At 39.2% G+C, this 22,733-nt stretch overlaps 1 protein-coding gene across 1 annotated transcript; it reads right to left on the bottom strand.

Annotated features, from left to right (window-relative positions):
- Nucleotides 1–14,806: 14,806 nt before the first annotated feature.
- Nucleotides 14,807–21,849, bottom strand: ANAPC4 (anaphase promoting complex subunit 4). Its single transcript, XM_009869601.1, has 12 exons — nucleotides 21,805–21,849; nucleotides 20,856–20,912; nucleotides 20,649–20,705; nucleotides 20,080–20,173; nucleotides 19,224–19,321; nucleotides 18,661–18,722; nucleotides 18,539–18,577; nucleotides 18,350–18,451; nucleotides 17,514–17,591; nucleotides 16,580–16,750; nucleotides 15,292–15,415; nucleotides 14,807–15,022 (listed from the first exon to the last, which is right to left on the bottom strand). Exons 1-12 carry the CDS (start codon nucleotides 21,847–21,849, stop codon nucleotides 14,807–14,809), a joined length of 1,143 nt encoding a protein of 380 aa, XP_009867903.1.
- Between the last annotated feature and the right edge of the window lie 884 nt (nucleotides 21,850–22,733).

Genomic DNA, 22,733 nt, shown 5'->3' with positions numbered 1-22,733 from the left:
CAGTGGTGTTCTGGTACCAAGTGATGGGTCAGCTGTATACCCAACAGGTTCCCATTTGCTTGGGTCCTGACTATCTTTCAGCACAAGCTACCCACTAACCCTTGCAGGAAAGGATGGCAGAGTGAATCTGGAATTATTTTTCCAATCTTTCTTTTGGTAGGCAGCAAAGAGACACAGCTGAAAGGTCCTTTATTCTTCCAGCTCCAGCGGCAGCAGAAGGCAAATGAGATGAGGAGAAAGAGCGAGCTGTGGCATAGTAGGAAAACCACCTTGTCTCTCTTTTGTTGTACCTAACCAGCGCTTATCTCCAAGGTAGCATCTCACACAGGCACCGTGGAAACACAGTAATTGCTCCGGGAAAAAAGAGCAGACCTTATGCCATAGCTTAAAAGGCAAAGCCCCATGCAAATGAAAGAAAAGAAAGAAGGGTCTCTACTCTCATCTCTGAACTCTCACAGACCACTAGCTTTAGCTTATCTCTGCTAGCACATAGTGCACTGCTTTTCTTCACATTCCTTCAGGCATCTTCTGAAAAGCATCGAGATAGCAACCAAATAACAGAATCAGACAGAAATTCAGGGAATCCACAGAGTTAAAATCATTCATCCCTCCTGAACTTCGCAATTCAGACAAATCCCACCCCAGTGGGGTTTCTAACTTCCAGTTAAAGCAGTTATTTGAGTGGAGCAGAAGATTATAGTGACCTCCAAAGAAAGTCATTAAGCTTTTTCAAAGGGCAAGCCAAACAAGTTTTCAGAGAGAAGTAATATTTTGGGTTTTTTTCAACCAACGAGTTGCTGTAATAAACTTTCATAGACTGAAGAAGCACTTCTCTTCCTTAAAGCTATTCTGCTTTTTTCCCAGCTGTATCTGTTGGTCTGATAAAATCTATTAATTTCTGTCTATAAATGTTGCCTTTCAGAACATGACAGACGCATCGAAACTATCACTGCAACACATGATCATGACAAGTTTGTATATAAAAGAGTCATCTTAGGACAAACTTTGAAGGAGAATTAAACCGGTCCTCCCAAAGTGCCAATAACACAGCCACAGCGTTTCAGACTGCACAAATTAAGATGCTACAGATTTAAATAGGCCAAAAGAAGTTACTACCAAGCTAAGTACTCTCCCTCAAAGTGCTTTTCAGGCTGAACTCCAAACATTCAAGGCACAGGACAAGATCACTGACATCAGCTGACCTGCACACTTTCGTATCAGAAGATTCCCAACCATAACAATTAGGTCAATAGAGAAAGTATAATGAGGCCTCCGGCAGGTCATTAAGCAGAAGACACCGGCATTTGAAGTGCACATCTCATAAAAAGAAAAACATTGCTTGAAGGCTCTCAGAAACGATCGTTTACTTAAGATGAAGACAAACAGGAATTTAATAGCAGCTTTTGCAGTTTAGAGAACAATGAATCCTGTTAATATTTTCCACTCATTTAAATTTAAAACAAATCTACCTAATCTGTGTCCTCATGTTCTGCATTTGCTCTCTGGTCTTATTATTGCAAGCAGCTTGAATAGGTGGAATACTCTTAGAAACTGAATTTTAAGCATTGGCTACGAAGAGAACACTTTGAACGCAGGGTACTAAATACATAACACTGAAGGCAGACTGAACACGTGTAGCCTAAACAAGCAGGGGGAAAAAAAAGAAAAAGCAATTATTTGTAGTCGAAATATATAAATAATAAAAGTTGGCTTTTTAAGGCCCATATTCACTCCAGGCATAGACTGCCCCTGCTCCCTGCCCGGTAGCACAGTAAACCCACAGAAAGTTCAAACCTCACAATACAATTCCTCCTTGTTCCCCTCCCTGTGTTTCATATAAAATACTGGACCTTACAACTTCTTCTTAACCAGTTTTGTCTACTCAAAGAGAAAAATTTTGTTCAATCTTTCTTCTCCAGTTGGGCTCTAACTCTCTTAACCATCTGAGATCTATTCCTAACTGTGTCTAACAACTGAAGGACCAGTCAAGAAGGCATGGTAATATTGCTTTAGCATCTCATCACAAACAGTCAGAAACAGGAAAGCCACAAATAGTCTTCAGCTGAAACAAAAATGACATAAAGGACAAAGCACAGTATCAAAAGCCTTCCACAGTTACTGCCCCCTGGTCAAAGTTAAAATTTGGCTTTGAGAAAGAACTGAACGTTCCAAGCAGTTAACTTTAAAATAATGGTAGTGTTTATGTGATAAAGCATGTAATTCTCCAGCAGTCAAGAAGTAGTGCCACCAAACTTCTGAGGGCTTCTTCCCACACAGACCCTCTTCTTCCCGCCTAGGTATTTTGTTTGGCCATTTTTCTGTGTTTTCTGGATGTTTCTCTGTGTTTTCCAGTGGAGCTATCAATCATCTAGAAATCCTTGATAAATGGCCACTCTGCCTATACAGACCAATCCTACGATGCGTGCACAGCCACTGCAGCAGGCAAGCTGAAGGCCAGCAATTCTTTTATCTAGAGGCCTTTCACCAAAATCTACACCAATCTGTTGCGAGCACACATCAGGTCCACATACACTTCAGATATGCTCAGCTCATCATAACAGGAGCATGCACCCAAATGCTTCAGTCCCATTCAGAGGAAAACTTTCATGACTGAAGCCCAGATTTTCACAGGTACCTGCCCGGTGCAGATCCTCTCAGACACAAAAAACATCCAGTTAGGCATGCTAAACTCAGGGGAAACTAGAACCACTGTAGATTTACATCATCTAATGAAACCTGAGCATTGTTTCTGCACACGCTCTGTGGGATTATATTGAAAAGAAAGCTCAGGTTGTTCCTTTATGAAAAAGAATTCTACATGATAGAAATATGAAAACATACCTACCTAAATGAGTCGCTGTAACCTGAGGTAGGGTGTGGGCTCATGGTACACTAGAATTCACAAAAACTGCCTTTGATCATGGCTTTATGCCTTCGTGCTGGTGAACTCACTCCACTATTGCTGCACGACAGGAACCTCACCTGTGCTGCCCCAGCAGAGCTGTGTGTACAGGCACTCACTAGCCAGGAGCTTATTTTCATAAATCCAAACACTTCCATCACTCTGCCAGCTTTTGTCTGTGGATCCATACACACTAATCCAGATTTTTAAAGGAACTTAGGCATCTAACTTGGCTGCTGGGCGTTTGACAAATTGGCACAACGTGAGAGTATGTTAAGGCACTGCAGACACTACAGTAAGGACAACTGTGTCAATTTTCTTTTTTGATTAAGACTTTCTAAAGCACAGCCCCATCTACCTATGAGAACCCTCTGAGTTACCAAGAGCTAAGCTAATGACTGAAAGTCTTTTTAGCAAGTAGGAATAATACTGGGCAGGTACTGGGAGACACCAAAAAGGTGTGTTCTATTTTAATTCACATTTTTCCAGATAGGCAAGAAACTTGGTTTAGATTTTAAAATAGAGGCATTACATACTCAGCATTGCCTTAGTATTATCGGCATTTGCCTACACTTTGAAAATAAACCTTTCATTATGCCCACACATGATTTACAGATACCCTCCTTCAAACACAAACACTGTGTTAATTTTAAGACAAATCCTTTCTTATGTTCAGATTTGATTTACAGTTAATTTCCTTCAAATAAAAATGTATGACGCAGATTTCCATTTGCTTTAGCCAGAAACTTCTATTTTTAGATGCAAGGCAACTTTATACTCCTTTAATAAACATACCACTCCTATATAGCAAAAAGTGCACCTTAGCAAAGGCCAACACATTCCGTTAGATAAAGGGATCCTGCAGAATCACTGACAAAATTGGACCAACATTGATAAGAACAGCAATGTGTTTGGACCTCTTATTTAAAGGAAATCTGGTAAAGAAATTACTTTTTCCCTTCTCTTTTTCTGTTTTCTGTTTTTTGTTTTTTGTTTTGTTTTTAAATTGTCACATATATATGTGGAAATAAACCTGACAAAGAAGTAGCTCTCTGGGCACACTCCATTCCGAAACCAAATGTCTGTGAGGCAAGGTGTCCTTTTGCATGTGTCAGGCTAGGACTGCTCAAAAAGTCTTCACTGGCTCCCATTTTCAAGAAACGAGGTCTCGTGTCATCAGCTTTGCCTGATACTGTCTCCACCTATGTCTCTCCTGTTTCCTCTCACACCTCCCACTCTCCATGCTCCGCACAAGTTACTGATGACTGACCCTTATGGATTCTTTATCCACTCCCAACTGTGGGCCTTCTAACATTCCATCCATGCTAATAGAAATAACCTGTCAGCCAGTATCTGACAGATCTCCTCCCTCCATCAAGAGCACCCAGAAAACTCCTGTTCTGAAAAGCACTCCACTGGTAAAGATTATGGAGATGTGCAGAAAACATGAAATTATATGCACTGTACCTTGGGTCTGATCCTCTGTCTAGCATGTTTGGTAACATAAATCAATATAGACAAAAAATTTGTTAGCTGAAGGGAAGTCCTGAAATAGTTTTCTTGCTTTGCTTTTCTTTTTCCTCAAGACACACAGCTTGAGTTTAGTTTTTCAATAAATGTGAAAATCTGGCACACGTTTGATACACACGTGTGGGGTTTTTTTCTTTTCCTTTTCCTCCTATCTCAGTATCAAGTCAAATGGAACTTTCCTGATAAGAAAACGTCTTTCTATCTATCTTGTCTTCCTAATGGCCTGTGTTGTACATTTTGTGCATTTGAATACGAAATTATGAGAGGAACACTCACTTACTGTTCGTCCTGAAACTAAATGGCTTACTATCCCAAGCACGGAAACCCAAATAAAAGAACTTCATTTATTAATTTCTTTCTCCAGAAGGCTTCTGCAACATGAGTAGTATCAGAGTGCTGTGAAGATCATGCAACTCAAGTACTTGTGTTTCAGAGATCTGTAACGCTCCTTGCTGCAAGCTTCTGGGAAAGAATGAACTTCTGGTAAGAAGCTCTTCTTCTATTAGCTAAATGATTTTGAGTTATTCGAAACTACGAATATTTGTCCAAATGTTTACATTACTGAGCAAATGTTAGGTAAATTCCATCCAAACAATGAAGCAACTTCCAGCAATGAGTAACAGAAATAATGCCTCCCTTACATATTTAACTTCAGTAAATGTCTAAAAGCCATCCCGTAATCAGGGATTGCAATGAGAAATGAAAGACACTGGGAGGATCGTGACATCTGGAAGAAAAAGTCTTTCATCATAATGTAGATAAGTCTGCGTAGGAAGAGCGAATTTGTACTCACTTTCATTTTTCATGGGTGTTCTCACTTATCTATTCTTCTCAACTCTTCCAAATTATTTCCCGCGTTGACAAAACAAAACTATTTTTAGAGAATTTCTCAACTTTGTAAAATGTTTTAAAATAACACTTGGAAAGCCTACTAGAATGAAAAAGACTATTCCTGCTCCCCACTTAGTCTAACTGGCACTATCAATTATTTCCCATTTTATTGAAAGCCTTGAGAAAACAAGATCCTAGATATAATTATACTTAAAATAAACCACAATTCTGATTGAATAGCGCATCCTTTGAAAACACAAGCGCAGTCTCCCACACATTAACGACTAGCTCCTTCAAAATCACATAGAACTACAAGTGTTTGAATTTAAGCATTAAATTTAGAATTTTGTCAAGAACGGAGTCATATAAGCACGTCCTTACTATTACCCGGGTAAAAATTGGAGAACATGAGTATGGAGTATGCAAGAAAAAAAATCAGAACTGAGTTTTACCTGTAACAGAAGTTTAAAGTTAACTAAGGAAGCCATTAGGTTACAAAAACACTGTTTACTTGGTTTTGTCATGTGACATTTTCTCTGTTTCCTAGAGAATTAGTGAAAAAAAGTTGATACAAGAGTGTCAGCACAAGTGTGCAGCTTATACAGTCCTCTGCAACTTTATGAATATTTTTCAGTCATAGCCTGAAATTTCTGCTGGCTGCCTGTGACGAATCCCTTCCCTCACAAGTCAAACCAGACCTCCAGCCGTCACGGAGCTACAGCACCTGGTGTCAGTCCCACGTTTTCAGAGGGCTTCTAGATATGCAGGAGGAGTGCTGAGACTTTTAAATGAATGGAGGTCTTCCTTCTTTAAAACAAATGAAAGTAAAAATCACAGACCATGATCTAAAGTGTTAACAATAATGATGTGTGATATTTAGGAACATTACTGCAAATAACCATGAAATTTGCATTAATATTAAATAACACTGCAATAGACACAGTGGAAGCAGTCTCCAAAAATCAGACCAGAAAACAACCCAGTGCCCTGATTGCCAAAACCAGTACAGGATTTCCACTGCTGCTGTTTCCCTATGGGCAGATCCCAGGCCCTTAGAGAAGGCAAATCCCTACCTCCTATTACGAGTTGGCCTGAGACGCAGACTTTCACTCGACAAGTCTGCTATATCAAAGCAGCATCTGGAAGATTAAAAGACAAGGAAAGTAACGTATGGCACGATCCACATCCTGCCACGATTGTTTCTCATCCTGTGTAACGCATGATAATCCTTTCCGACCTCACGTGTCACAGATTGATGGTATTTTCAGATATTGCCAAAGCGCTGGCTCACATTAGTAACTCAGACTGTATTTGGCAAAGAGATTGAATTTAAAACAAAACTCTCTCTTGTGAGAGGGAGCTTCAGGAAAAAATCTCAGCTGACATCACTTCCCAGGGCTGACACTCCAGTGACATAATACCGCGATGAAGGTTTATTTTACGGCCAAGTCTGGTATCTTCTTCTGAATCTAAATTGAGCAAAGAGGTCGTCTTCCCTGCACGCTTGCTACTTCTCCTCAAGCACAAGCAGCAAAGTTCTTGAGAGTAAAGACACCTGGATCAGCTTATGCTGGATAGAAAGTTGTGAAGTAATACTGACTTTCCGATAGATCAGCTAAGGAACAGTCACAAAATCCATCCTGTAAGCGATGGCAACAAATGAGAGGGCAACAATGAAGAGCTTGGAAAGATAAGAGTTACCAGGGCAAACATATGTCCAGCCTTTAGTAAGGACTTGGGGAAAAATTCTATCCCCTTTAAAACACCAGTGATGTGGTGTGTAGCACCCCGAAGCCTCGTGTTTGACTGCTGCCTCAGTCCAGTCATATTTTAATCTCTGAGACAGTCACAGCAGTTTGCTATGAAATGCTTCTCAAATTCCTTTTAAGGATTATTAGAGCTTTGAAGTTATTCACCTCCTTAATATTAGATTTGAAAACAAAGTCATGAAATAACCTGATGAAATGCACATTCTACCCATAGACCTAGACCACAAGTGAAACAAGTGATTTGAGTTTAAAAAATGCAAAAAACACACACACACAACCCCTCACCAAAAAAACTCACCCACACAACAGCTCCATAAGGCTAAGTTGCTCTCATTCTGTACTTCAAGCATTCTAAGATGTTTAAAACCACATGAGATCCAAAGATAAGAAAAAAATATTACCATAACTGGCAATACTCAAATCAGGACTTGACTCTGGCACTCAAAGAACACCCACCAAGTGCTGATTTTGCAAAAGTCAACCTGATTCATCCTAAACTTGCACGTTCTCCTTGAAGCCCTCCTTGTGGAAGGAAGGCAAGCATAGATTCCAGATTTAATTCTTTCTGTGGTGTCAACTCAGTGGCTTGTTTTAAAATACCATCATTTTAATACAGACTTTGGCTATCTCCCCATGGCACAAAGTGTGCAGAAAGAGAAGTGCAAGTCCAGTCTCAAGTTGGGGAAGGATCCCAGGCTGAGTAAGATTTAAGAACAGTGAAGAGAGGTTCCTATTAAAAGCATTTGCAGATGCGTGCAAGTGGGCTACTTCAGTCACTGAGAGTGACCTGGATCTTCTCATATGACCAAAGTATTAAATTCAGGAATAGACTGAGGATACACGAAGCCCCTTGTGAGTTCATGCTGTCACCTGCACAACTTTGGAGCTGCTGGGCAGAGGACAGCGGTTTAGCCACAGCTACAGCAAAGTCCCACCCACAAACCAGAATTTAGGCCCATGCTCTATCTGGTGAACAGCAGGTGAACAAGAGAAATGCTGGCTGAAGGAGACAAGCTCTTCATTTAAAATAGACTTCACCTTGCTCAACTTGGGATGTAGGACCTAATGATCAAACAACGCCACTTCCAGACAGATGATTGCACTGAAAACTATTTCTCCTACACACATACTCCTTGTATATACTTTGCGTAGTAGAAAGGGGATGCAGCCACAGAAAACTGAAACAACCTTGCTGGTGTTTTACTGAAAGTGGCTCACTACAGATTGGATAACCCCACTCCAGGAAGTCAAGTTCAACTTGGATTACAAATTCAACGTAGCAATAACTGAGCTGCATGTGCTGTTGTCACAAGTCCATGCATGTTAGCGTGCCTGAAGGACATGGAGTAAAAAGTATATATAATCTCTAACACAAGCAGAAAAACTAAAAGGAAAGTTTGGGTCAGAACCCTACATACAGAAGTCTCTAGTTTTAAAGCAGAAAAAGGGAAAAAACATTGGGGAAAAATGGAAGGTGTAAATTTCACCTACATTTGTTCAGGACCATGACCTCCTTCCCCCCCTCAAATGGAATTAGCATGAATTTTGAAGTTCTGCCTCAGTTCACTTTGAGACTACCCAGTTCCAACACGCCTGCAGGGACTTTGGCCCAGCTTCACTTTGTTAAGAAACAGCCTTTGCGATCAGCTGTTAAGGGTTAAGACTGCGCCAGCCACCGAGTACTGATGGATTTTGTTTTACAAAATATGTAATTGGCACTTTTGTTAATGCACTTTATCTCAACAAATTGTAAATATCTTTCTTGTATTTGTCTACTACTCTTCTTTGACTCTTACTGATTGCAGAGACTTGCAGATTTCTGCTGATGTCAATGTTATGAAGTGAATCAGATGAGGATGTTCACTGACATCTTCTAAGCTTTGCTTTTATAGCTGTTTGGTATTAAGCCAGGAAGGCTTAATCTCCCCTTTTTGGGGACTTTAGAACCAAAGGCTGAACCTGGATCAGCTTTTCTGGGTTAAGGACAGGGTGGTACAGGACTTTGGCTAGAGCCGAGATCATGACAGTGATATGTCAATATACTCAACTGTGACAGATAAGGTTGTTCCCTCACTCAGTACTGAGCAATTAAGCTTCAGGTCAGGAATTGCTGGTAATTTACAAAGATAAAATACACTCAGAGACAGGAAAGAGGGGACTGAGTGTCTCTTCACTCTCTTCCAGCTGCAATTTGTTTAAATTCCTTACATTCAATCACACATCTCAACCATACATCTCAATCTATCACCTCACTGAAAACCAACTCAAACCAACCCTCAGAGTGTCATTCTTCCTAAATGAGCCATCAGATCCCTTGATTTGAATCAGATCCTACCTTCTCTCAACCTTCAGCAACTTCAAAATTCTCCAAAACATGGACTGCATCTTTATAAGAGAATTTCACATCCAGTATCTGACACGTGATCATTTCAATACTTCTGCCCACCATAGTGATTCTTCACATCAAAAAACATTCAGTCTATTTACAAAAGTAGTTAAAAAAAATGGTAGGTAAAGGGAAAAAACCCAAGACACATTATAATTAGCCACATATTTAAGGATCACCAGCTAAAGTCCTTGAGCATTAATTTCCCAGGCACAAATCATGTATTCTTATTTGGGAGCACAGCACATCTAGCATTGCATGCATCTCCGCAGTTGAAATAATACTCAAAATCTGTAAGGAAGAAAGTCATCTGGGTGTGAAGTAACTGAAAAGTGAAAGCCCACCCACTTCTGATTTCAGTTTAGTAGCTGCTTTTATTAGAAGGCAGATATCAACCCTGAGACTTATCTACTAAGCAGGGAGCTTCAACTTAGACCATAGGTAGAAGTGAAATGTATAGTTGGAAAACTGAAAGCCTTGGTGGTCACTTGTAGGGCAGCATTGTAGGAACATCAGTGTCTTTATAAAATCAGGAAGCACTCAACTCTGCTGGTTTATATCTTTTTTTACTGTAGTTTGGCAATACTAAGTACAAGGAACTCTTTTTATCCATTTATTGCAAGACATGATACCATTGACCTTGTATGATCACAACATGTACAATCTCTGTCCTACGTTCTGGTGAGAAACCAGACCAGGAAGTAGGTTAGCTCTAACTGTTGCCTTAAACATAGTAGGACTGTAACAAAAAATTCTGCTTTTAATTGTGTCCAGGAGCATTCAGTGACTTTTTTTACAGGTATAATCAAAAATGGAATTTTGCCCAGAGCAATTTGCTTTTAAGTTACATTTACAAAACCAAGATGATTGATAGATACCACAGAAAAATCAACATACCCCTAAACTCTGGACTGGCATTTAAGTCTTCCAAAACGATCTCACCAGATACATTGCTGGAAATCTTTGCAGCCTCTACACTTTCCCTTCATGCTCTCTTTAGACTGAGTCCATCCGTTGAATCTAAACACTTGGCTACATCCATCAATCCTCTTTGCCATTATTTCCTGCATAATCAACACTGCAGCAAAACCACAGCAAACCATAAACCAGGCAGTGTAAGACAGGAAGCCAATTTAATTTCAAACAAAACTGATTTCATTCACTCACACCCTCATATCCACATACTCACAAGCACCTGGATGTGTATGTCCAAGTAGTCCATGCAAAATTCAGGTGCCAAGATTCCTGAATTCAGAAGGTCTGTCTAGGAATCTCTGTAGCGATGCAGAGAAAAAGGGACACCAGCTATTGAGTTCTAACCACTTCAGGCTCTTGATAGGCAACCCTCTGCTGGTTTTGGATAAGTCTGTTTGTACCCTACAGAAACTGTCAATATCAGTCTGTCCATCTTGTCCTGCCTCCAGGAGTCATCAGGATTTTCTCATTTGCTCAGGTCTTTCACCTCTTTACCACCTGCTAGAATTTTGACGACCTGCTAATCTGAGTGACTTCAACACATGCCATTCTTATAGCCCTGCTGCTGCTATTGTTCCTTCTGGTACCTCCAACTTCCAGGCATTCCATTCATACCAGTTTTAACATATCTATTGCACTTCTTCAGAATTCCAGGACCCAGGAAAGAGAACTACAGAACTTAAATCCCTCTGCAGAACCAAGCAGAGAAACTGTTTCAGTGTCCAGCAGAACCGCACAGCATTTTAATCAAGAAATGAACTAATCATAATTAGGCTGTAGGTTATAAATAAGTTGTCTTCCAATACTAGTCTTTAACAGTCTTCAAATAAAACCATATGCATTCCATGTTATCTCTGTCAAGGGATTACTACACAATGCAAAATGTTCTAGAAAATAAACTAATTGAGAAGATGCTTATTTTTAAGTACCACGAAAAAATCCATAACTCATCTGCTTTACTCACTCGTTCATCTTCCTGTCTTAATAATACTTTTTAGAAAAATAAAATAACTAGAAATTAGGGCAAATCTATGTCGCTTTTCATGCAACTGATCTAAATAACATCACCTCTAAAAAATTAATATACATTATCTGGAAACCACTGATGCTTTCCATCCTCCTTCTGCATGTCAGTATTCTGAACACGAGTTAAGCAGCTGGAGCACACAGCCTAGTACACACTACCTGCAAGAGAGGAGACATCAGAAATACCAGGAGAGAAAGCAAAAAGCATTGTCCATTTGCTTCTAGTCTAGTACGATTCCACAGGAAAGAAAACACAGTTATAATTCAACAAACGGAAAGAACAAAAGTTTATTGTTCATCAAATTCTTGCAACATTTGAAAGCACTGGTTTTTGTGCTATCCTCAGGAACCTGTAGGTTACCTCAACAGTCTGAAATAAATATGTGACCAGATGAACAAATTCCTTACCTTTGCCCCCATGGGTTTTATCTGTAGTGGTTGTTTAAGAGAACGATTTTCGGTGCACCTGAGGGCAAATCTTCATCTTCATTACAGAATTGATATGTGAATTCTCTTGAGAATTACATGAAGCAAAATTAATCTCTTAAGACTTTATTTTAATAGCTAATTTAAGGAAAAAAAACCAAAAACAAAAACAGGGACAAATGACTGCACCTCTCTATCTGTAAAGGAATCACTAGGTTGAGACAAAGAGGTGTTTGGTTTTTTCAAGTCCTATTTTCTGGTCCCTTTGGAAGAAAGCCTTGAACCTCACCTTCTCATGTGGCTAGCACATACTCTCATCACCAGACTGTAGAATCAAACACTTCACAGTTAAGCACACAAACAACTGATTTGTTCACAGCGGAACGGATTCAGTGACATACTGAGAGAACCATCACCAGGCCCAACCTGCAACAGCTCTCCTGACACTGGACTGCCAGACCTTTTGTATGACAGTAAGAGTATGGATTTGAAAACAGAATCTTTTATTTTCTATACTAGGCCATAAACAGTTCTTTTCTTTTCCTCTTAGAATAGGTTCATTGTAGGAGGCAGGGCTCCTGGTGAGAACTTTAAGAACTAAACCTGATAGGATTCTTTATCCTCTACGTTAAGTGTGAATACTGCATAAAAACACACAAGATTCACAGAAACACGTAGGATTCCATAATTTGCACACATCTGCCAGCAGGGCTGTAAAAGTGAAAGCCAGGAGCAGTAATCATGTAATAACACCTGAGGAAGAAAAGCCAGAACACCCACACTAACTACATTTATATCCCATTATAACTTACTTCAACCCTGGACTTTGCTGGCATAAACGATCTCCAGACTGATTAGCAGTTCTACTACTTCACCTAAAGATATGGCTAAACACATTTTATTCACCTACAAGTGGCATTTCTTCTCTTCTTGCAGAGGTGGTGTTTTTTTCTTTAGTTCCTCCACAGTTCTTTTGACTACTAACCTATCAAGAAAGAATGACAACTCCCCACAGAAGAAGGCTGAATGGGCCTTCAGTTACCATAAAAATAGGATGAAGAGATCAAAATGGCAAGTGAGATCACCGTGTCCAGACACCACTAAAATCCTTAATAAATCTGGATCAGGTATTTCCCATCATCTTTTTGAGAACAGACGCAGAAGCATGTCATTAACATGCTTATTACAGAAATCTGGTAGCAAAATAAAAATGTTTGACAGAAGGAAGCAGCAATGCATTCAGAAGCACTGACTTAAACTGGTGCATTCATTTCATCTCACTATGAAAAGCAGAAAGCGTACGTGTGCTCATCCAAGCCAAAACCCAAACTCCCGTTGACCCAAACACATCCAAGACCGGCCTAGGAGGATGCACAGAATAACCTCAGGGAGATTTCTGAAGGGCGTGCCCATGGCACAGGACACCCCTGCTATTAACACAAATTTAGAAACAATTATGGTCAGGACAGAGCAGATTTCCATACGCCCACGGGCTAAAACTACTGAGGAGAAAGCACAGCAGAACAATTGTTTCCAAGCACTGTTGCATGACCATTCGGAAAAACTAGATCAGAAGCAAAAGCTTCCAGGAAGAACACAAGACCAGGCTCAAGCTGAGTGGGTTCTGTTGTTGCAGCATTTTCTTATCAAGATTAACTGCTCTACACAGAAAATTCACAGCACTTTTGAATGGACATTCATTTCTGTGCCTCCAACCATTAGCATTTGTTACATAAGAATGCTGAGCAGCAAATAGCTTTCAAGGAGGTTGGTGCAGAAGGGAAAAAATAGGAAGTCTCTCTCAAAACTAGAGTTTTCTTTACAAGAGTGTCCCCCAAACAAGTCGAAAAACTTCAAAAGTCCACTTTAAAAAACAGTAATTTAAAAATAATGTATTTCAAAACAAGAGGGTAAGTCTAGTATTGGATATGTGCAACGCCAAACAGCAATTTTAGATGATTTATTAATTTTTGAAGTACAGAATGGAGCACATGTGTAAGACCTGGTCCTCTTCACATATACAAGGTACAGTCATTGTTCTGAAGGCAGATCGGGCACATTTAGCAGCATTGTTCATTCAAAGAGCTGAGTTTAAGTCAGTTGAAACTGTGACAGCTAGTAGGGAAGAAGAAAACATTTTAGATTTCTAAACATTATTTCTAGCTTCTATTGCTTAGCATGACATCCTTCCTACAGCAATATATAAATTTGCAAGCAATAAGATTATGCTGAAGTCTATGTACGACATGAAATGCCACATCAGAATACAAAAATATACTCTCTGTTGTAACTTCTCATTACAAAAATACCAGATGGAGAAGACAGACTTTCAGGAACAACCTCACAGAAACTAGACAGGCTGAGACACGCAAACGTTTGACAAAAAACGCACATGCACGCGCGCACACACAATAGCTGCACTGAGGACTAAAGAACTGCACAGCCTGAAATACTGTGTTACTGAGGTCAGATGTTATCAGGTTTTTATGACTATGTATTTAAGTAACAATTGCTAAATTCTGTTGTCTAATTAGTCTTATGCCGATCTGCAAGCTTCTTGTTGGCCTAACGTTTAGGTTTCAGCCCTACAAGAACCTTCTGTACCCATTACTAGAACACAAAGCCTGTGGAGAAAAGAATTCAGTCAGAACTTTGTAGTTTTCACATTAGTAATGGCATTCAGGACTGCACAGGTCCACTACAACAAAAATGTCAAGTGGTGTTTCTTTTTCTCCTGTATCTATTAAAAAAACCTCAAATCAAAAAGCTTTCAAGGAAATGTAGTTCATATCAAACCATGTGCCAGACAAAAAACGGTCCAATAAACGTAGCCTAGAACACAGCCTCAGCTGAGAAGCGATAAGAGAATTCTGACACACAGCATCCTACTACAGCTGCCTGAGTATGTACAGGGTACGTCACCTCAGCAGCCTGAAGCTACATTACAGTCTCGTCCCTATGTCAAGCATCCAGGCTGGATTCATGTTCTTCAGTTTCATCAGGCAGTTCTTCAGCAGATGCACCACACACATTGTCCTGGTTATCTGCAGACTGCTTTAGCTCATCAGGTTCCCCAGCTGCAATCTGAGTTGTTTCTTCTTCCTCTTCTTCCTCGACTTCCCCATCATCTTCTACATCCATCTCAAACACCCTCACGTGACGGAGATTTGAGCTTAGCTATGGAAACATTAAGAAGTTTCAATTAATAAACAAATAAAGAGCACCAATATCATTTTAAATGTCAGCCAATAGCTTTGAAAATAGCCTTTATCTTTGAAACGAAGGTACCAAGGAAATTAGCAACTTTTTTATTGCTCTGCAAGCTGAAACATAAAGCAAGTAGATCTATTAACTTCTGTTAAAGTTTTCCCATGTTGTGTTACAAAAGAGATAGGACTGTATCCCCTCTAATAGTTCACAGTCTTGTTCACAGGTACCGTACTTACCACACAGGAAACTTTCCTAATACCATTTACGGAAACATACTGAGCTTTCATGTTCTCCAGCACTCTCCACTGACTCTCCAAGAAGACAGTACGTGTGGGTATCTCACCACTTTGCTCATCCAGCCTGCACACAGCAAGAAGAAAAGCACAAAGCTAATACCAGAAGAAACAATTCCAGTACTAAGAAAAAACACAGTTGGTCCAGATTTTTCTATATCTAAGTTTTACTGCAACATATGTAACAAGCAGATAAGGTTTTAAAACCATAACGCTGCCACAGATGTTCTAGAGCGGGGGATCCACAGCATGGTTCAGCTGAGAGAAAAGATCACAGGAGGCAAAAAGGGAATCATAAAACCTGATCTACCCACAGGTAATGGCTACAGCATAAGAATGAGGATGGCCTTCCCTCAAACTTCTCCTCTGCAAGAAGAGTTTCTGGAGGCAATGACTCCACTTAGAGAGAAGCTTGGCCTCCATGGCCTTTCAAAGACGTATCACTCGAGTTCAGCTCCACTTATGAAGTAACTGCCCCCCTACTACAGTGGCCAGGATTAGTCTGAATATACTTTCGATATTTTCTGGTCATTCTTCAATACACAATTTCTTTGTGGCGTAAAAAAAAAACCTACTTATGGTTGAGTGTGCCTCTTTTTTTTTTGAAGTAAAAATGTATCTTAAGCAATCCACCACAGGGAGAAAAACAAAAAAGCAAGTGAGGCACAACTAAAAGATTGGTTTCATTGTGTGTGTGTGTACACTTCCCCCAGACACTCTCCTCTCCCTGTGCCAATAGAGAGGCACCAATTCTAATGCTTCAGAGGCTAAGCTGACAATAGTTGCAAGTGTGACCACCAGGGGAAAGACAAAGAACTATTTGTGTATCATTATTACAAGGCAGAGGTATATGAGCAAATATGCTGAACACATTCGAAAAATTTAAGTATTCTGATCAGCAAAGTTAGTCTCCTCTAAAGAAGAGAAGACTTTTTGATTCTACAGGATCGTCTTCAATTAGTCCTCCCTTTTCATGAGAGCCACATACATGGGTAGTATTCAGTTTCAAAAAGAACAAAACCAAGCCCAACCCTCAAAAACCACTAAAACAACTGTTTAGGAAACTTCCATCTCTCCACTCCACTTTTCCTGGCACGAAAAAGGTTTTTGTCTTTAAAATATTTATATGCACACACACATATAGAAAGTGAGTAACTGTACACAATTTGAGTATTTGCTTAATCTGCTTTTCTGTTCTGCATTTTCAGACTTGCTTGAAGTTCTTCAGTACCTTTTAGTAGAATCCCAGATTAACTCCCTATCTTGGTCCTCATCTGTGTATACTGAAGATAAAGGCAGCTGAGCCAAGACTCTCTCCTTCCCCTCTTGTTCCACGCTCTCCTTCAGAACTACAGTTACAGTTTCATCATCATAAAAGTGTGCATCTAAACAACTGTAGCACCTACAGGAAAATAATTCAGAAAGCATCAAGGAATAAAAGTGAATACAGAACTAAAATATTTTTAAGTTGCACAGCATTCATGTTAAAAAGTATTCAGTAGTTAACACTGAACTTCGCTGTAAAAGATAAAAAATGTCAGTCATGCAGCTAAGACACTAAAAGACAGCCATAATCACGTCCCTCTTGTATCACACAGGAAAAATGACTCTCAAGGCAAAAAACCCCAAATCACAACTTAATAGCAACATTATTTTTTCCCCATTTCAGGTGAAAAGATAAGAATCAGTAAAATCAAACATCAAAGAAAATTTAGAAACACAACTGAAGGTACTGAGGGCAATCACACCGAGCTTAGTCTGCCACACCCTGCAAGATGCCTTCTAAGATTCAGGCATATCAAACTTCACTCTGTCTTACTTAAAGAATATCACAGATATAAGCAGCAGCTCTTTCCAGGTAGCTTTGTTCTTTACCTGTGTGCAAAAGCTCTAGCTTTCAACTAGAAAACTAAAATTTACTTGACCTTGAGATGAAGCGCAAATTAAGTCTCCCACAACCCTGCAGCTTCATGCACCTCTGCCATTTCTTACAGCCTGACTGACTCTTCCAGGGACTACAAGCTGGTCCAGTGCCTGTTGCAGGGCAAAAGCCAAACTGTAACGCCTGAGGAGTTAACATAAACTAAACTCTAGAAAACATGGTCTTCAATTTAGCAATCTGCAACTCTGGAAGAAAAAAAACAAAACAAAACAAATATACTGACCTGGAATCTGAGCTCTCATTCATACTGTTGTTCAAGAAGTTTCCAAACTCTACTGCAACAATTCCATTACTGACAGACCTAGAAGAACAATGTTCATTATCTCAGTGACTGATTTCTTTCTCATTCATAGAGAATCCAAAATTTCTAATGGCAAGTGTGAGAAGAGATAGTGTAAGCCTGTCCAAGCTTAGAACAATACACACCTACATCCCAAAGTGACGTTAACTGGTGGATGGGAACCCCTTTGATTTCTGCTGCCCCTCAGGAAAACGTTACTAACAGAGTCAAATGGGCAAACCGTGTCTGGCTTGTGGGGTACAGTTGTTCTTTGCTGAACTCTTGGCTCAACTCTCATAGTCTCAAGTCCATTGAGTCACTTGTTACTCAAATTTAAAGAAAATAAGTTTAAACTGGTTTAGGTGTCAAAGAGGGAGGAAACAGGACAGGAACTATACCACGAGGCTGTAATTTCCAGCTCTCAATTGGAAATACAATAGATAGTTTCACCATGTGTTTTCTTCAGCAGTAAAACTGCTTTAAAAATTCCCACCCGTACCACAGTTCGTTATGTCCTCAAATTAAATGAGAGAGATTACAAAAATGAGTATTTTACAGAGAGGAGGAGTTTTTGTTATTTTCTAAACTCAGGTAATTTCAGTGATCCCACTGACAGAATGCATCTTAAACAGTTCTATCAGCACAACTAGGCAGTGACAAACTATCTTGGGCACAGAAGCCCATTCATGCTACTCATTCTCTTTTTCTACAAACAGATTCAAATTGCAATTACCTGCACATATGCTCACAAACATCTTTCTCCCCTCTTCTTCTCTTACCTGGAAGTATCAGTATGTCTCCTCAAAATGTATATTTTAGAAATAGAATCTTCTAATATAGTGAAGAGAACATAATGTATACTGGATGTTTTGTCATTCCACCTGTAATATGGGGGGAGGAAATGAAAATTTAGATCAAGTTCTAATAACTGCAAAATGCCAGAGAACAAGGAATAGCAGCATACTTACAGGAATGGTAGTTTAAATAACTGAGGTGTGGAATCTTCACTGAAAAGGAAAAAACAAACCAGTTTACAAAATGCTACGGCAATTTTGTGCAACTGAGCTTTAGATATAGTGTAAAGAAATACCTTTGAGAAGTTTTGTAAAGAGACATGCAGACTGCTTGATGCACTGACTTTCCAATTACATCCTGATAAATATAATGCAAATAGGCTAAAAATGCAAGGAGTTACTCATAATTACACATGCTTCTCAGACAAAAAAATCCACCCAACCCACATCACCCAACTACATCACACAAAAACCCACCAATATGCTGGAATATCCCTAATGCAAACATGATGTCACTTGATACACTTGTTTCATGTTACTTCATAATATATAAACTAATGTATTGCCAACTAACACAGTAATCTAGTATACAGTGCATACATTTAGCTAATTAACATTAAAAACAGATCCAAATAATGCGGGAAAGAAGGTGTGAAACAAAAACATCCCCCCCCATTAGGCTCTCCCTAGTTAATGGCTTGAGACATCCTGGCAGTGGTGAAGCTGGGCTACACGCTCCCACTTAAGCTGTAGGCACTCAAAGGCACAGATTAAAACTTCAGACCTAACTAAGCATGACTACTATCTTCAGTTGACTGCTACCCCTAAAAAAGTCATCATTTATATAAACAGAACTTACCGCTGGCTTTTGTAAACACTGGTCAATTACCGCTTCCATTTGCCTTTTGACAAAATGCAGAGACTTCTCAGGATAGTAGGGAAACAGAAGTGGACTTTCTGTAAAGAGGTAAAGTTAATTTAAAAAAATGTATCTCTATAAAAACATACTGCACTTATTAGGAGGGTCAATATAGTGGTCGTATTTTTATGATTTCTATCAATATAGTGGTATGTACTTTTAGACATCCTTTGAAAATATATTTGATACTTTAAAAGTGTAGACTTTTAAACTACACTACATTTTCCAAATACTACCTTTCCAAATGAAAATGCTACCACTTCCCCTCTTTTTATTGAATTAAATGGGCAGAAAAAAAACCAGCTATAGCAAATTCTATTACAAGACAGATTATGTTGTAGGATTTTTATAGCCTATGGTTTTTAAAGTTAAATGAGAAAAATTTTCACCATCAGCCTGTTATAGTCTCTTATTTCTTTTTCGGCATTAATTAACAAAGTAAAAGAGAACAGTGAAAGAGAGCAAGTCAGGACACTTCCCCCAGGTGTGACCTAAGAGTAATTATTACTTCTTTGAACTAGAATAATGATCTCCTAAAACAGACACTTCCTGGGATTTCTTCCAAGCCAAAATTTCTGAGACTGGCAAATAAAAGGCAGGAAACTCCGAATACCCAGAAAAAAGGTAACTGGCTGGGCAAGTAGCTACATAAAAACTGTGGCCCTTTTATTTTATTCTACTCAGATGACTAACATTACAGAAATAACTTTTAAGCATAAAAAACCAGATTTCTAAATTTGTTACATTCTACATATATCTTTGGTTCACTTTTGTTTTTTACTAAAGCCCACGTTACCTTTAAGATGAGTACTATTTTTAAGAAAGTTAAACCATTGGTTTCCCTCTGTATTAGGTGGTGATACAAGGTCATCATCTTCATCTTTCAAGTACTAGAAAAGAAGCAGACACTTGTAAAATTGCATTTTAAGGATAAGGGACATAAAAATTCACCTCCAACATTACCCCTCACGAGTATGTTAAACAGTAAGAAAAATCAACTATTGCCCAAGATCAGATAACAGTATAAGAAACTGACTTTTAAATCAAGTTTGAGCAAAAATGTTTTGAAATCCAGTGATTAATAGCATAAAGACAACAATCACATTTCAGTTTTACAATATTATTGCTAGCCGTAAAAAAGTTTCATCTTTTTCCTAAAAATACAGTGAGTATAAACTAAAATTATGTTTTTCAACACTCCTTTTCCTAGTAATTCTGGAGAACGGTTAAAATAGTCTCCTTTACAATTACTGGAATACGCAACACAGGGCAAAATGGACAGAGAAGGGGACACAGCTTTAAAAGCTTCTCCATTTAAGGATCATGTCATTTATTCTTTTTTCCATGTACTCCCCTGTTCTTTACCTGGCCAACTCTCTCCACGTTAAAGTATTTTCCTTTACGATTATAAAGTTCTGGTGCCTGAAAAAATAATGCAAATAAACCCATTATTTCAACCCAAAGTAGCTGTGTAGAAAAAGATGATTGAATTACTTTATTATACGATTTTTCAGGTGTTTGGGGAGCAAAAATACAGTCAAATGCTGTAATTTGCAAACCAATTTAACTTACCTCATTGAAGTGTTCAGTAAGAAAATCAGCAACAAATGTGATATCTTTTTGAGTCATCTAAAAGGGAAAAAAACAAACAAAGACTGAGCAAAGCAAAGGATGAGAAATACATTTCACTGAGCACAGAACACGTTCTGCAGGCTGAACATGTGCAGCTCCCTCAGGCTTGTCTTCAGAGGGCAACTGCTGCAGCCCCAATCTGCTCAGGAGCCCTCTGTGGAGCTCACTCCAGTCTATTCATGTCCCTCTTGTATAGGTGGGCCCTGCACTGGAAAAAGTGTTCCGGATGTGACAAGTGGACGGTCACTAGCTCGCTTCACCTCCTGGCCACCCTCCTTTTAGTACAGCCCTGGCTGCTCTTGGCTGCGTTTGCTGCGAGGGTACACCAGCTTGCATCCACTGACATCCCCCAGCCCAGCCCAGCAATCCCCAAGCCCAGCCCAGCAATGCCCCAGCCCAGCCCAGCCCTTCCCTGGCCAGTTGTGGCCGTGCCACGCAATGCCAGGGGGTTACCCTTGCATTTGTCCTTGCTTCTGCTTCAGGAGGTCCCTATTTGTCCAGTCCTCCAGCCCACCCATTTTTTCTCTGTAAGGTACCTCTGCCCTCCAATCTATTAACTGGCCCACCTAGTACGAGGGTGTCTGGAAATCTGATGGAGGTGTGTCCTATCCTGAAATCCCATTTCTGTTAACTTAAGTCGTTCAGGGCATATAAAGAGCTGCTACATCCAGAGGTCTCCCATTCAAACACAGCGTACTAAGAAGAGTAGTATTAACAAAGAAAACAGAAAGAGTAATTTGTGCAAGTGTGAATCTACAGGCATCAGCTTTCTCAGAGAAATGACATGGATATCCTTTAAGTTTTGGAACAAAAATAAAGCTTTAATCTTGCACTCTAGTCACGCCGAATATGAAGTATACCACCATTTATTAGAAAACGTTACTACTACCTTGTTCAGTTCTGGAAGCACATGATCTTCTGACATCCTCAACATGGCTGAGGGAAAAATTATATTCTTACTGCATTAATATTAGTATGTATCCCTAATATTCTTACTTTTTCTTGCTATATAACAGGACACTGCTGATAATATAGGAAATATTAATTTGTCAGAAGCAAAGAAGTCTGGAATGACGAACTATAAATTGAGACTGAAATTAAGCCTCACTTGCCCCACCAGCTTACAATATACATCTTGGGAGAAATTTTATAATCTTTTCCAATTGCATTGTACTGTGTACAAGATTGAGATAAGATTTTCATAAAAAGGGTTCATAAGAATTTATTCGTGTACATACTAAGAATAGTAAAATGGATTTATATAAAATACATGAGTAATGTCATGTCCAGAAAAACATATTTTAGGAGAATTGCACAGATGTAATTCTGTATCAGTGAGGCTTAAACAGTTCTCTGTTTAGTTTCAACACAAGCAAACATAGTGAATATTTAAATAACAAAAGCTCTAAAGTTATGACAGAGAACTTGGACAGTTCTGATTTCTGAAATTTTAAAAATTAAAATTATTATATTCCTGCTATTAAGTGCTAACACTGCATTTACAGTGCTTTTACAATATCTGGCAAGACTATTTTTTTTGTGAAGCAGTCCTAAAAAGATGAATTAAAAATAACACCTTTACAAAAACAAGCAGGGTAAAATATAGCATTCTGCACTTCCTTCTAACATTTTACCTGCAGCTACTCAGCTACAATTGGAGCAAGGGACAGAGTAAAGGAAAGCTAGACGACACTTCAAATTTGGTGTGACTGAATCCTTTAATTTCTCCAAGTCAAGACCAGCAAATGGCTCATGAAACAGAGAACAGTTTGGAGTAACATTATGGGATATAATCATAGAACAATTCAGGTTGGAAAA

Source organism: Apaloderma vittatum, unplaced genomic scaffold, assembly GCF_000703405.1.
Source record: "Apaloderma vittatum isolate BGI_N311 unplaced genomic scaffold, ASM70340v1 scaffold13415, whole genome shotgun sequence".
In the NCBI taxonomy this organism is placed as follows: domain Eukaryota; kingdom Metazoa; phylum Chordata; class Aves; order Trogoniformes; family Trogonidae; genus Apaloderma; species Apaloderma vittatum.
The sequence above is the reverse complement of the archived record's forward strand: the minus strand, read 5'-3'. Positions and strand labels throughout refer to the sequence as shown.